At 37.8% G+C, this 13,808-nt stretch overlaps 1 protein-coding gene across 1 annotated transcript in view; it reads right to left on the bottom strand.

The window, feature by feature from the left end:
- The window catches only part of KCNH8 (potassium voltage-gated channel subfamily H member 8), a 385,168-nt gene that overhangs the window by 69,290 nt on the left and 302,070 nt on the right, over nt 1-13,808 (bottom strand). Inside the window, exons 9-11 of the mRNA XM_029214700.1 lie at nt 7,573-7,772; nt 6,450-6,699; nt 464-678 (exon numbers count right to left, since the gene is read on the bottom strand). Coding sequence (XP_029070533.1) covers nt 464-678; nt 6,450-6,699; nt 7,573-7,772 — 665 coding nt within the window. The remainder of the gene's footprint in view (nt 1-463; nt 679-6,449; nt 6,700-7,572; nt 7,773-13,808) is intronic.

The following is a 13,808-nucleotide window of genomic DNA, read 5'->3' as shown; positions in this document are numbered from 1 at the left end:
GTCATTTTAAGATAGGCTGTTTTGAGTACCGGTTAACAAATAAAAAGATATTCTTAAGCAAAATGTATGTCAAGCCAGTGGAGTAGTGAGTAATTACACACACAGCAAACTCTGCACCACATACTCTATCCAGAAATCTTTCAGTTCGGGAGAAGTCACACATCTCTAGCTGAATATTATATGTCCCTGAAATTGATTCTGGCTATAAGCACATGAAAATAAAAAAGAAAGAAACTGAATTAAGAGAAGTCATCCGTAAATAATACTTTCCTAAAATGTTGATAACAAGCTCCAGGTTTGACTTGTAGCTAATTATCTAACTGCTCAATTAGTAACTGAACAGTCCTACCTTATCTGCTCAGAGACTTTTTGAAGTGAGGTCAGGACATGTGCCTTTCCTGTTATAAATGATCTCCAGGCCCCATGTGTTTGGGTCTCAGCACTAATTAGAAGCGAGACTTACATCACTCTCGTGACCTTCTCGAAGGTTGTATGTGAGGTCATGCTGAATGTCTTCCACAAATTTGTGAGCATATTCTGGGTAAAGGTCCAGCACTTCAAAGAGTCCTTTGAGGATGATGCACTGGAGATCACAGTAGGTTAGCGCCTTCACATCCGCATTGGTCTTGATTACTTGGTCCTTAATTGATAGATTGGCTCCAATTAAATCCCCTTTCCCTTGAAACAGTGAAAAAAAGAGACATGTAGCTTTAATGAAAAGCAAGCTTGGGACTGATAACTTTGTTTGATTTACAGGCTTCATTTCTCTGAAATTACACTGAAAGAGAAGAGGAACCTTTATCTGGGGCAGGGTTTCTCAGCCTCAGCAGTGTTGAGATTTGGGGCCTGATCATTCTCTGCTGGCAGGGGGACCATTCCGTACAGGGTAGAATGTTTAGTAGCATCTCACATCATCCACCCCCCAGAGATGACACCCAACATATCTGCAGGCATTGCCAAATGTGCCTTGGCAATCAAAATTGTCCCCAGTTGAGAAAACTGGTCTAGAGAATAAAGCCTAGGAGCCCGAGAGTTAGCAATTGGAGGTCATACATGGGCTCCAGACAGGTCCCTCACAGGATTTGGTAAATGACTTTAGACAAAGCAGTTGACATTTTTCGTCACAGTTGCTTTATCCATTCAAGGGAAATAATAATGGCTCAGTTTTTCTGACTGTAAAAATGCTCCAGGATTCTGAGGTTTAGACCATCAAGAGGTATATTAATCATTTTGATTCTAGCACTTTGGACAATAATATAAGCATCACCATCTAATATACTTGGGTTGTCTTATTTATCTCTGAACATGTCTACAAGACAGGAGGCAGGGCATGGAGGAGGAGAGTTGAGAGGCAGAGGCAACTACTGGGCATTACAGACCATGAAATCTACTACATAGAAATGCAAAATACAAGTCATAGTTTTAATGCTCTGTGAGAGTGTAAAAATCCCATTTTCTCCAGCAACAAAGAAAGTGAATAAATAAAAACTATGAGCTCTTCCACTGTGGGGAGAGATGATCTAAGACTACTTTATTCACATTTTCTGTGTCCCACCCCACAGCCAGCACCTCTTATCTTTTTTAACACCTCTGTCGATCAGTCTTAGGCTACACTTCACCTGTCTGGGAACTAGCTTACTTCCTCGAGTTTGCTGATTAGATAATATTGGACAAGTTATTTGAATCTTTAAAATCTTAAAATTGATTCAAATCAGTTTAACCTGGCAGGAGGGTGAGCATAATTGTAATTACTAACAAAGAGCTGATTGCAGCTTCAGTTTTATTTTAGACAGAGCCGTTAATTCACTCAGCATCCATGTGAGAAATCTGCAAGAAAATCCATTCAATTCTCAGACAAACTTAGGTTAAAAGCTGAGGTAATATGACCAAGTTCACAAAGGATGCTGGCATTGGATTCAAGGCTCCAACTTAGGAGTTCTACTTCGTCTTTGCTTTGTCCTCAAATATCATCATGCCTATAAATAAATAAAATAACTTTTATTTATTTATATATTTTTATGGCCGCTGTGTTTCATTTCATAGGGAACCAACAACCACTAATTGACCAACACAAAACCACCAAGCAAATAATATCTTTGGAATGTTATAGAACAAATTGCCCCGTCCATTCTTCATTCAATTAATTTTTTTAACTTTGAAACTTTTATTTTTTACTGTGCCCAGAATTTCTGGAAGCAAAGTCTCTGGCATGCAACAGGCTTCCATAAAAGTCTGTTTTATTGAATTTGACAGTAAAAGGAGATGTGCCACATCAACCATGAATACCTGAGATATTCATAAATATTTGTGCCAGATCAAAACATTTTAAATTATTCTAGGTGTTATCTTTGAATTAAAACCTTGAAATTGAGCCTATTTGGCAGAAGAAAAAAATCTATATTTATAGACACTAAGACAAGAAACAGCCACGTAGTGTTGAAGAACTCAAGTTTGATTTATTGTTGTCACCAATCCTGCTAAACTTGGAAATTGTTTTTCTTGCATGTTTTGTTAGAAATCTAAATTGCTGCTCAAAAACTCAAAGTTGGATACTGATGCAAGATGTAAATATAGCCAGGATGGACTGAATACAGCAGATTTTCAAATTTTGTATATCTGAGGAGAATTTACCATGATGCACCATGTTGCCGCCGTGAGAATTCACATATTCTGTTAAGCAACTGGTGTTTGGAAAAACTTTAGGGTCATCATACTTTCATACCTGGTGATTTTGGCCACAATGACCCCAGCATCTTGCTAAATTTGGCATCCTAGAAAGAATTCTAGTTTATTTATTTATTCAATGGATAATTATGGACCACTGACATGTGTGCCAGACCTCAGGTGGAGCCTGGTCATCACCCTCACTCATTTTACGATTTTGTGGATTACTCCCTACCTAGATTTAGAGCCTATATCTAAGTTTCTTAATTACACTGGGTTTCGGTATCTTTATTTCTAAAAGAAAAGAAGATATTTATGGTCCCTTAGAGTCTCTATTATTCAGAATTCCATTACTGATATTTGCTAATCATTATTCTTCCATTGGGCAAAAAAACGTTGATGGGATGCATGTGCAAACCATCCTGGTTAGAGCTATAACTTATGTTTAATTATAATTAGGCAGACTAATGCCATCTGTGAAGAGTGCATTTATCTGTGCTTTGTCATCTTCTTTTAAACCACAATGAAGAAAGTGTTCAATTAGCAGGACATGAAATGAATGTGTATAAGGCAGACAAATTCTATCCCTGGAAAAATCCCTGCCTCTGTGTCAATTGCCTCCCCCAAAAGCATCAGATTAAGAACGCCTTCAAGAATTGATAGGACGACGGGATTGTTTGAATAAATTATGGCTTGACAGCTGTTTGGTGATACTTTTCCCCTACAACATTATGTATTAATTATTTTGTTGGCAGAGTGAACATGTACTAAATATCTATATTTTAAGCCATGTGCTTAAGTTTATCAAAGTCAGTATTGATTTAAATTGGCCCATAAGATAATATTACCGTAGGGGAAGTAAAATAGTCAGTTTCCGTTGAAATAATGCTAACCACAGAGAGAAAATATTACTAATGTATTATCTTTGGGTTTAGTCCCAATATAACATAGGCGTGTTTCGAATGGTCATGTGCATTTTTGAGAGATATATGGTAGCAGCAAAGATGGGAAAACGTTAATTACGGGAAGCTCAATTTATGTAGGAAATGCGGGCCAGAAGCACAAGGCAATGAACTAAGTCTTTTAGTTGTTAGTAGAATTTTTTTTAAAATAAGAAAATCCGGGGGCTTCCCTGGTGGCGCAGTGGTTGAGAGTCCGCCTGCCGATGCAAGGGACACGGGTTCGTGCCCCCGTCCGGGAAGGTCCCACATGCCGCGGAGCGGCTGGGCCCGTGAGCCAGGGCCGCTGAGCCTGCGCGTCCGGAGCCTGTGCTCCGCAACGGGAGAGGCCACAACAGTGAGAGGCCCGCATAACGCAAAAATAAATAAATAATAAAAATAAAATAAAATAAGAAAATCCGATGGAATTGTGTATTACAAACAATAGTATTTACATACCAGCCACCATACTATGTCACCTATCGTGACATAGTATCAGGGATGATACCTTCGTATTCCATTCCTAGAACTGTTGCTAGTTACCAAATTTAAAAACTCACCACAATTATGGAAAAACCCACATTTTATACATGTAAAAATAGTGCATTAATTTGCTTACATGTATATCAAATCATAAGCTGCTAGAAAAATAACTAAATACCCTTTAATATTATTTATTTTATTTTAAATTAATTTTTATGGGAGTATAGTTAATTTACAATGTCGTGTTGGTTTCTGCTGTACGGAAAAGTGAATCAGTTATACAGTACAGTTCCCCGTGCTATACAGTAGGTTATTAGTTATCTATTTTATATATAGTAGTGTGTATATGTCAATCCCAATCTCCCAATTTATCCCTCCACCACCTTTCCCCCTTGGTAACCATAAATTTACTTTCTACATCTGTGACTCTACTTCTGTTTTGTAAATAAGTTCATTTGTACCATTTTTTGAGTTTCCGCATATAAGCGATATCATATATTTGTCTTTGTCTGACTTACTTCAATCAGTATGACAATCTCTAGGTCCATCCATGTCGCTGCAAATGGCACTAAATGCCCTTTTAAAAGCAGACTGTGCCAATGGACAGGCTATAAAACTGATAATGGTACTAAGGAAGCCCACAGGTAAAGAAAGGTTTTTGAAGCAAATTTAGAAATGATTGTCACTTTTAATTTTGAATAAAAAATGATAGAATGACTGATCTTTAACTTCATAGAGTTGAGAAGTGGGCAGGAAGAGTGTTAAATTCTCCTCTTGAAAAACACACACATACAGAGTCTCACTCTCCCACTGATAATGAGCTGGCCACACTGAGGATAAATACACTCTTTTAGTTGCTCTTCCATGCCTTTCTATTAAGGAGAAAAACATAAGGGGGTGAATCAAGAATTGAGCCCAAACTTTGGAAGGCAAGCCCTACCTTTCCTCTGGGATGTGGTAAACTGAAGTCAATTGGAAGCAATGGAAAGCCTCCTTCCATTTGGTATTTTACCCCTCGTTGCCCCCATCTCTGCACCTCTAACTGGGGATAATCATAGCAACCTAATAGGGTTGCAAGATTTGAACTGGATAATGGACATACAACACCCAGCTCACATTAGGGAATCAATCAATATTAGTTCTCTTCTCTCTTCCCAAATATAACCTATCGTGAAGCTTACGAGCTAAAATCCAGAGACTGCAGACTTAACAATGATCACATAGAATAAAAGGCATTGTTCAGAGGTGGAAAGGACACTGGATACAGAGTCTGAAGACCTAGGTTAGCTTTGACTTCGGAAAAAATGAGAAAATACCTCTCTTATCTGTCTCTTTGTGTTAGGAAAACGTAACCAAGGTCCCACATGTGAAAATACTTTGTAAAGGGTTGGGCTGTCCACAGATGCTACGTTCTTAAATATGAAAATTAAAAATAAATGAAACGTGCTGCATTAGCCACTTTTAATTAACACAATTTCTAAACATTTTCATTCTACACTGGTGTTCAAAATATATCGTTTAGACCAGTACCTGATTTATTCGTAGGCCCTCAAGAAATACTAGTTGAATAAATAAATGAACAAACAGATAAAGAAACAAATGAAAGCGATTTTTAAAAGAGGTACACATAAAATTGCAGACAGCAATTTTTCTACATTAACCCTGCATGTCACCTTTTGTCAGCTGACATTTACATTTCAATGAACACCAATTATGTCTTAATAGTTGGAGTCAACTTTGTGGTACAAAATATTCACAAATTGTCCTATGAATTTTTGAGGGAGTGAAAAGAGCCTATCATCACCTTGACAGAATTGAGTTAATGATTGCTATGATTGCTATGAGAGCTTATTCTCAATACGAAATCATTTTTTGTTCAATTTCTAGCACAGATAAAACAATTTTCAATGTTCTTCTCTGAATTGATTCTCCACAAAAAGGCAGAAATGCCCTCTGAAAACTGACCAGCTGTCTCACCAAGAGGCAGACTATATCATAATTTATAATCTGGCTTTAGGAATCAGAAAGAACTGTGTTCATTCTCTTGCTATGTTATTTGGGACAAATTAAGTTAACTAAGATACTATATATTCACTTGTAAAGTAGGGATAATATACCACTGGATTTTTAACAAGAATCAAAACACGTGTTGGATATAACACTTAGCACAGTGTAAACTCAATATATGGCATAACAATTAATAATAAAAACTAATAATAATAATTTGGCAAATTAAACCCATATCTTGCATCCACATATTCATCCCTAATTTTCCTTCTCTCAATCACAGTTTTTCCTCCCATTTCATCTCCTTAATTTATGCTCCAGAGTAAAATTTCATGAAGCTTTTCAACTCAGACATACCAAGAATCGCCAGCACCATGCTGTCTTTAAGAACTTCCATGGAGCCCGAGCATACAAAGTAGATGGCCTGCAAAGCATCTCCCTGACGCAGCAGATACTCCCCTGGAGCACAGAAGGAGGTTTTGATGTGTAGGGACAGAGACCTGAGGCAGCCCCGGCTGGCACACTCAAAAAGGGACAACTGTAAGATTTCCTTGTTCAGGTGCATGGTGATGTCAGAGCGAAGCTCATCTGGAAAGTCTTTCAAAAGCTGTCAGAGAAGATGAAAGAGGGAAGCAAGTTGGGGTCAGTCTTGCGTAATTGATTGACTATAAGACCACAGGAAGTTTTTCCCACTGTTTGACCAGCCACAGTACAGAAGAGGAAATATACATATGAATAATCCTGGAGAGATTTTTCCATGACTGTGACCCTGGTTGTGTGCTCCTAAATAATCAGCTGTTAATAAGTCTGGAGAAATAGAATAAATTAATAAAAGACTCTAGAATGAAACATATAGTTCCTTGTGACTTGCTTCTCACAAAGATGCCTACTCAGGACAGAAGATATGGAATTTGGACCCTTTAGTGTTTCCTCTGCTGTCATGACCATCTGAAGAGAGGAGAAAACAAATAATTCCTTAAAAATATTGATGACTAGTTTCGTTGGGGGGTTGGTGGAATGGTTGCTTGATTTATAGGATACCTTTTCTACAGTGGTGATCTGCGGTGTTTCTGGATGTCCAAAGATAACATGTTTGCTGAAAAGCCTTTTTTTTTTTTTACTTTGTTGCTTTTAAAGGTAAACATTAACTTGATTAATCTAATATTCCATGATTCCATCATTCAACTGTCATAAGAATTGGTTCCTTCAAAGAGGGTCAATGAGAATGAAAATAAGTCTGCCTGATTGACCAAAGTAGCAAGTTACTGTAAAACACAGGCTAATCCAAAGTGACATTATAAACACATAAGCCAGAGCAGATGAAAGAAGATGTATTGAGGTCATGAGAGATTAAAAATAAAGAGATAAAGAAGGTGGTAGGTGTGTATTTCCCTTTTGAGACCTGCATTAGAGCACTTTGCTTTTACCTTAGAATACGTGCTTTCTGCCTGAAAACGTCAACGTGAGAAATGCACATTACCTCATTGGAATCTATTCCATTGTTGACTGACCAGGTTGTTTGGAAATATTCAAGCATCCTCTGCTTGAGCTGCTGGGGCAGGTGATGGACACGTATGAAGTCCTTCAGATCCTTGGTTCTAGTGTGATAGAGGGACCACCTGGAATACATCCTCTGTATGATCGCCGTCACGTTTCCAAACACCAGGGCATGCATCAAGGCTAGAGAAAACAACACGGCATATAATGGGAGAAAAATAGGACAGAGGGGCTTCCTCCTTACGTATAAATGTACAGCCTATATATCCTGAATCAGCAGGGTACACGTAGCTGGCCACGTTGACACAGCTATTTTGAAACAGGCTTTTTGCTGCAGCCGCAGTGCCACAGGGTGCATCCTGATGTAGTCATTTTGATTCCATGTGACTTGATCAGAGTAAAAATACCTTTTAAAAATACTCAGTAAATGGGCTTCCCTGGTGGCGCAGTGGTTGAGAGTCCGCCTGCCAATGCAGGGAACACGGGTTCGTGCCCCGGTCCAGGAAGCTCCCACATGCCGCGGAGCGGCTGGGCCCGTGAGCCATGGCCGCTGAGCCTGCGCGTCTGGAGCCTGTGCTCCGCAACGGGAGAGGCCACAACAGCGAGAAACCCACGTGCCAAAAAAAAAAAAAAAAAAAACACCTCAGTAATAAGAACAATATTCTACTTTGACCCACACTTAATCTGTTAGCCGCCATCCTGGCCATGACAAACTTTGATTTTTGTACTCTATTCACATCTGTATTATTTTAATCGTTGGGTCTAACTGTGTAGATATGATGAAATGGTTTTAATAATTTCATAGAATAAGCTCTCAAGTTAGGGCTTAATAGTTATTTTTATTATAATAACAAATACGTTTCAAAAGTAAGTCTATAATAAAAATCTGGTTAGCCTTTATGAGAATATTAGTCTCTTCCCCAAAGCCATCATTTAAAATTAGTTTTAGGATATTAAATATGACACATTTCTATTAATAAAGGTACTGAAAAAGGTGTTAGAAATGTAACTGAGGATTTCCTGGGCCATCTGAAGCCAAGATAACACCACCCCAGCTCTCTAGTCACTTTAATTTTAAGGGACATAGATATTAGGAATTCTGAGACCATTCAAGAAACAAAGAATTCAGGTATTCTGCTTAGAGTCCTTGTCACCCTTCTGAGAAGAGCCGGGTGGTACACGAACATGTGAGTCCTGTTTCAATGAGATTTCTTGGTCAGTCTTCCGCTCCCAAAAGCACCACCAGAGTGTAATGAGAGAGCAGGCTTTGTTCGCCAGAATTCCAGAGCGGATGGGGATTAGGGATGGATTTTCTCCTGGAAAAACATAGAGTGAGCGAGCAGATGGACTTCACCTCCCAAGGAGTCACCTGCTGTGGGGAGTGGTCAAGTATCTCAAAGTCAGAAAAGATGTGAGGATTTCACACTAAACAGTAGTTGTTGGTCAAACAACGGGAATGGCCTAGCAGACACCAGCAAGTAGCCCGAGAAGGTCTTGGACCCACCTGGGTTTGTGAAACTGGGAAAGAGAAAGGTCCAAGTGTGCCCACACTTACGGACAGATCAACTCTCTGTGATATTCAGATTTCAGCCCTGATCCCCATGGGACTGGCAAGGAGGTAAGAAGCTCAGGGGTTGGGTGAAATCACTGGTTTCAGTAGTTTATAGTTAAAAAATAAAAGACTAAACATTTCTAGTTTGTCTATTAAGACCTGTCATAAACGTCCCTGTGCCCAAATCTCAACGTCCAAGGACTATGTTAAAAGTTTCTTAGCACCAGAATTGATAATTAGTGCAAATGTGTCAACCTGTTGTTACATCCATCCTCCTGAATATTTCAAGACAGCCCCAACCCGAATTCTTTCTTTCGGTTACATTTACCAGAAATTATCAACTTTTGTCATACTAATTTCAGTCTAATCTAACACTGGAGTTAAAATTCTTTATCAGGTTATACATTATCATTTCTCTATGGAAAATTCAGTCACCATGCCAATGAAGTCACCCCATAATAAAGAGGGCCTCAATATTTTGGAGAAGTTACTAGAATAGGGTTAAACTTAGGGTCCATATACAGGAGGCAATATAATGTTGCAGAGGAAATATGGACTTCGGAATCAGACACCATTAGATTAAATTCTGGCTTCTAACCACTTCTAATTTTGTAAACCAGGCGAGATATGCAATTCCCTTGCGTGGTTCCCTTATATGTAAATGGGCATAACAGTACCTTACTCATAGAGTTATTTCAGGATTTAAAGAGTTAAAATATCTTTTTTAAAGTGCCTTTAATTGCGTGTGGGTGCTCAATTTATGTTAATTTTTCCCATGAAAGTGAAAAGTGCTATGAATTTCCAGGATGCTCAGTGGTGTAAAATATGCGGGAGGAACCCAGATTTAAGGTTTTCCAGCAACCTGTCAAATAATTGAGTGGTTCTTTGTGGAAATAACTTCTTGATGGAGGAAATTCAAGAAATATTCAAGAAATGCCTGCTACATGCAAGCACACATTGATTCAGATTCTTCCTAAATGTTCAAAAATGAAATGTCTTCCAAAGGGTTAAAAATATACCAAGAAAAACGCATATTGCTTAACAACTAAATGTTGAACGCTTATTGGCAGGTTCTAAGTAGAGGCTCATTCTTCTGTATGGTTTTAGAAGCACAACTGTTCTGCCGCTTAAATATTTTATTTGGAAGGGGAGACCTCTATTTACAATAAACACTCAGCAAAGAAAAGAACTGATTCTGCTCCAAGTCCAAGGAATTAAACACTGATTTCAGGCTCTGTTAATATACTTATGGGCTCAGTGTTTGGAAGCCCCACCATCTGTAGAAAGTATGTAGTAATAATCATTTATGGCGTTTAAACTGAGTACTGAGAACAATTTTATTTCATTTATTTTAACACTGCTTTCCTTAATTAAGTGTATGATTTTAACTTTGCTTAATTATAATGTGTGTAAAGCACTTAAGGTAAGAGAAGTAATATGTTCAGATCATTTAGCATTCTAATTGTACATTATCAATAAAATGAATTACTGGATTCATTGTAGCATTCATAAGTGTTGTTGGAAAGCCCTAGTCTATGTCTGAGTCATCATAATTTCAAAGTCTCATTTCAGCATAGGAAAATACTTCTAATTTAAGTAGTTCAAAAAATACAACCCTAGCTCTCGTAGTTTTTCAGTTTTCCAAAGTTATTATTGCCTCTGTGTCACTGGTTATCATTTTCACACTGGCGAAGAGTGTTTGTGACTGTCAGGCCACATCATTCCATCTACTATGAAACTTTGACTGAAGAACTTCTATATTCAGGTCAGTCTGGAAATTATCCTTCACTTTTCCTTTTTATTCCTAGCAAATTTGATGTATATAATTCTTAAAGTAGCATGCTAGGCCTACTGCTGAGTCTGTGGGAGGTTCTTTTTCTATGCGGAACAGTTTTGTATAGAATGCATTTTGTAAAAGATCATGTTAATATCAGGTTTTCAGAGGAGGCTCAACACTCAGGATCTGACATGAAAAGTAAACAGACCTCAAATGAAAATGCATTCTTATAGGTTGCCTGGCTTTCTCTTTCCCTTTTTTCTTTATCTTTCCTTTCCTTCCCCCCTTTTTTCCCTCCTCCTTCCTTCCCCTCCTCTCTCTCTCTCTCTCTCCCTCCCCACCACCTCTTTCTTTGGATTTTGGGCAACCTTGCTGTCCTAAGATCATCATTTCTGGTTTCTTTAGTCAACTACTTTGCAGTGCCTTCAGCGTCTACAGAGGGAATGTGCTCTTCTGCTATAAAAGGAGACCAGAGCTCAGGCTTCGGGTAATCTTAGCTGCCCTACTCCTCTCTCTCACCTACTTATTGCCTTGGAATTTTCCAGTCCTTGCTATAAGTACACTGGGTTGTGAGTGGCAGATGGCAGGGAGAACAGAGAGCGAGAACAATTTTCTAAATGATGAATTGAAATGGCAGTGTAAAGACACCTTAAAAACAGCGAATTTGTGGGTCCAATAACATCACGTCAGGGTAGTATATACAGGATAAGAGGACCCAAGGAAAGCCTTGGCTGTTAAGAGTTTCACTCTACCTCTTCCGTGGCAACAATGCCTTATTTAAACTGGACATGTCCTGAGTGATGAGTCCTCTTCACTAGAAAGCTATATCTAACCTCTGAGGTTGAGCTGATGGTCCCAACACTGGGGGCTCACTCATCAGGCAGCCATTAATAAATATGAGAGAGGAATTTTAAAAGACATGGGAAAATGTTCTCAATATATTTTGTTTGGTGACAAAAATGATTTGTGTAGTTGATATAAATCTCTTAGAAAATAGGGGAATAAATGTATGAAAAGACTGAAAAGAATATCCTTTGGTGATGGGATTATATGTAATTTTATTTTTATGTAGATTTTCCAGTTCTTTCGAAATGTGCATTATAATAGGACAAGTTAAAATGGAAAAAGAAAGAACATCACCTGCCTGAGTACCTATTTCCATTACTCAGCTGTGAACTCCTCGAAGGAAAGCATCATATCTTAGACATCTTTGTTTCCCTAGCACCTAGCACAGTGCCTGGCATAATTTTAGTGTGCCATAAATATTTATGGAACCAAAATGAACCTCTGGCTGTTTGATAATCTCTTTAAAAAGTTTTATAATCAGAAGCAAGTAGCTTAGAAAATTTAGGAACAGTTCAGTCCCAAGCCCTTCCCATCATCCCCATCCCACTCCCCAAAGGCAAACTTTCAAAATTATTTCTTTTAGGTCTTCTTCTGATTATCACCAATATTTTAGATCATGAGATTTCACTTCTACTGCTTGACTTATCATATTAAGACAAAACCTAAAAAGCAACTTGACATGAAAAGTGAGAACTCAGCTCACTGCTATCCACTTGCTCATCCCACACCTGATAGTTATATTATTATTTTTTGCTCATCTATTATAATTTTACAAACTAAAATTAGTATCAAAGACACACATTGAGAAGATTACACCAATAGTAAATGTATAGTTCATTTTTCAAAGTGAACAGATCCATGGAAACACCTCCAGATGAATAAACGTGATACTATCAGCACCCAGGGCTCCCTGGTGTCCCACAGTCACCAACCAGTACCCTCACCAAAGGTAACTGCAGCTATGAGTTATACTGCAATCAATAAGTTTTGCCTACTTTTGAACCTTCTTTAAACAAAATCATACAGTGCATACTTATTTGTGTCTGTCTTCTCTGCTCAGCATTGAGTTTGTAAGATTTATCCATGTGGTAACGTAACAGTTCATTCATTCTCATTACTGTATGGTACTTTATTGAATAATTATTTCATAATTTACTTATTTATTCTCCTATTAGTGAGCATTTCCACTTTGAAATTTTTGCAGTAATGTTTCCACGTTATGTCCTTTGATGTGAATATATATGATTTTTTGTTGGATATACACTCACAAATGGAATTGTTGAGGCACAGAATACAGATACGTTCAGACTAGGTAACTACTGACAAGACTCTTGTACCAACTGACACTCACATCAACAGTATAGGAGAAGTCAAGATGTTCTTTATCCTCTCAAACACTTAGGGTTATTAGTGTTTTTAAGTATACCATTCTGGTGAATGCAAATGTTATCTAATTTTGATCTTAATTTGCATATCCTACATGAACGATGTTGAGCACCTTTTTTTTAATATGTTTATTGTCTATTCAGGTAAGAAAATCTACCTTTGAAGTGCTTTTTAAAAATTTTAATGCGTTTTTTAGTTCTCTGCTCTTAGTGATTTGATAGAGTTCTTTATATACAATAGATAAGAGTCTTTGGTCAGATACATGTTTGCAAATATCTTCTATCCTGTGGCTTGCTGCTTCACGTTCTTAATGATGTCTTTTGATAAACAGAAGTTCTGAAGTTCAATTTATCAATCTTTCCTTTATGGATAGTGCTTTTTGAGTCATGCTTAAGAAATCTTTGCCAAACCCAAGGTCATGAAAATACTTTCTTATGTTAGCTTTTAGAAGCTTTATTGTTTTCCCTTACACAATTAGATCAAAATCCATCTGGAATTAATTTCAACTTAGTTTTAAGAGGGGTCAAGGTTGTTTTTCAACATGTATATTTATATATATTTGACTCAGCAACGTTTATTAAAAGTATCATCTTCTCCCCCTTGTGTTACAGTATCACCAGTGTCATAAATAAAGTGACCATATGTTTATGGGCAGGTT

This window comes from Monodon monoceros, unplaced genomic scaffold (assembly GCF_005190385.1).
Source record: "Monodon monoceros isolate NGI ecotype Baffin Bay Population unplaced genomic scaffold, NGI_Narwhal_1 Super_Scaffold_11, whole genome shotgun sequence".
Lineage (NCBI taxonomy): Eukaryota > Metazoa > Chordata > Mammalia > Artiodactyla > Monodontidae > Monodon > Monodon monoceros.
This window is presented reverse-complemented; position numbering and strand designations above follow the sequence as displayed.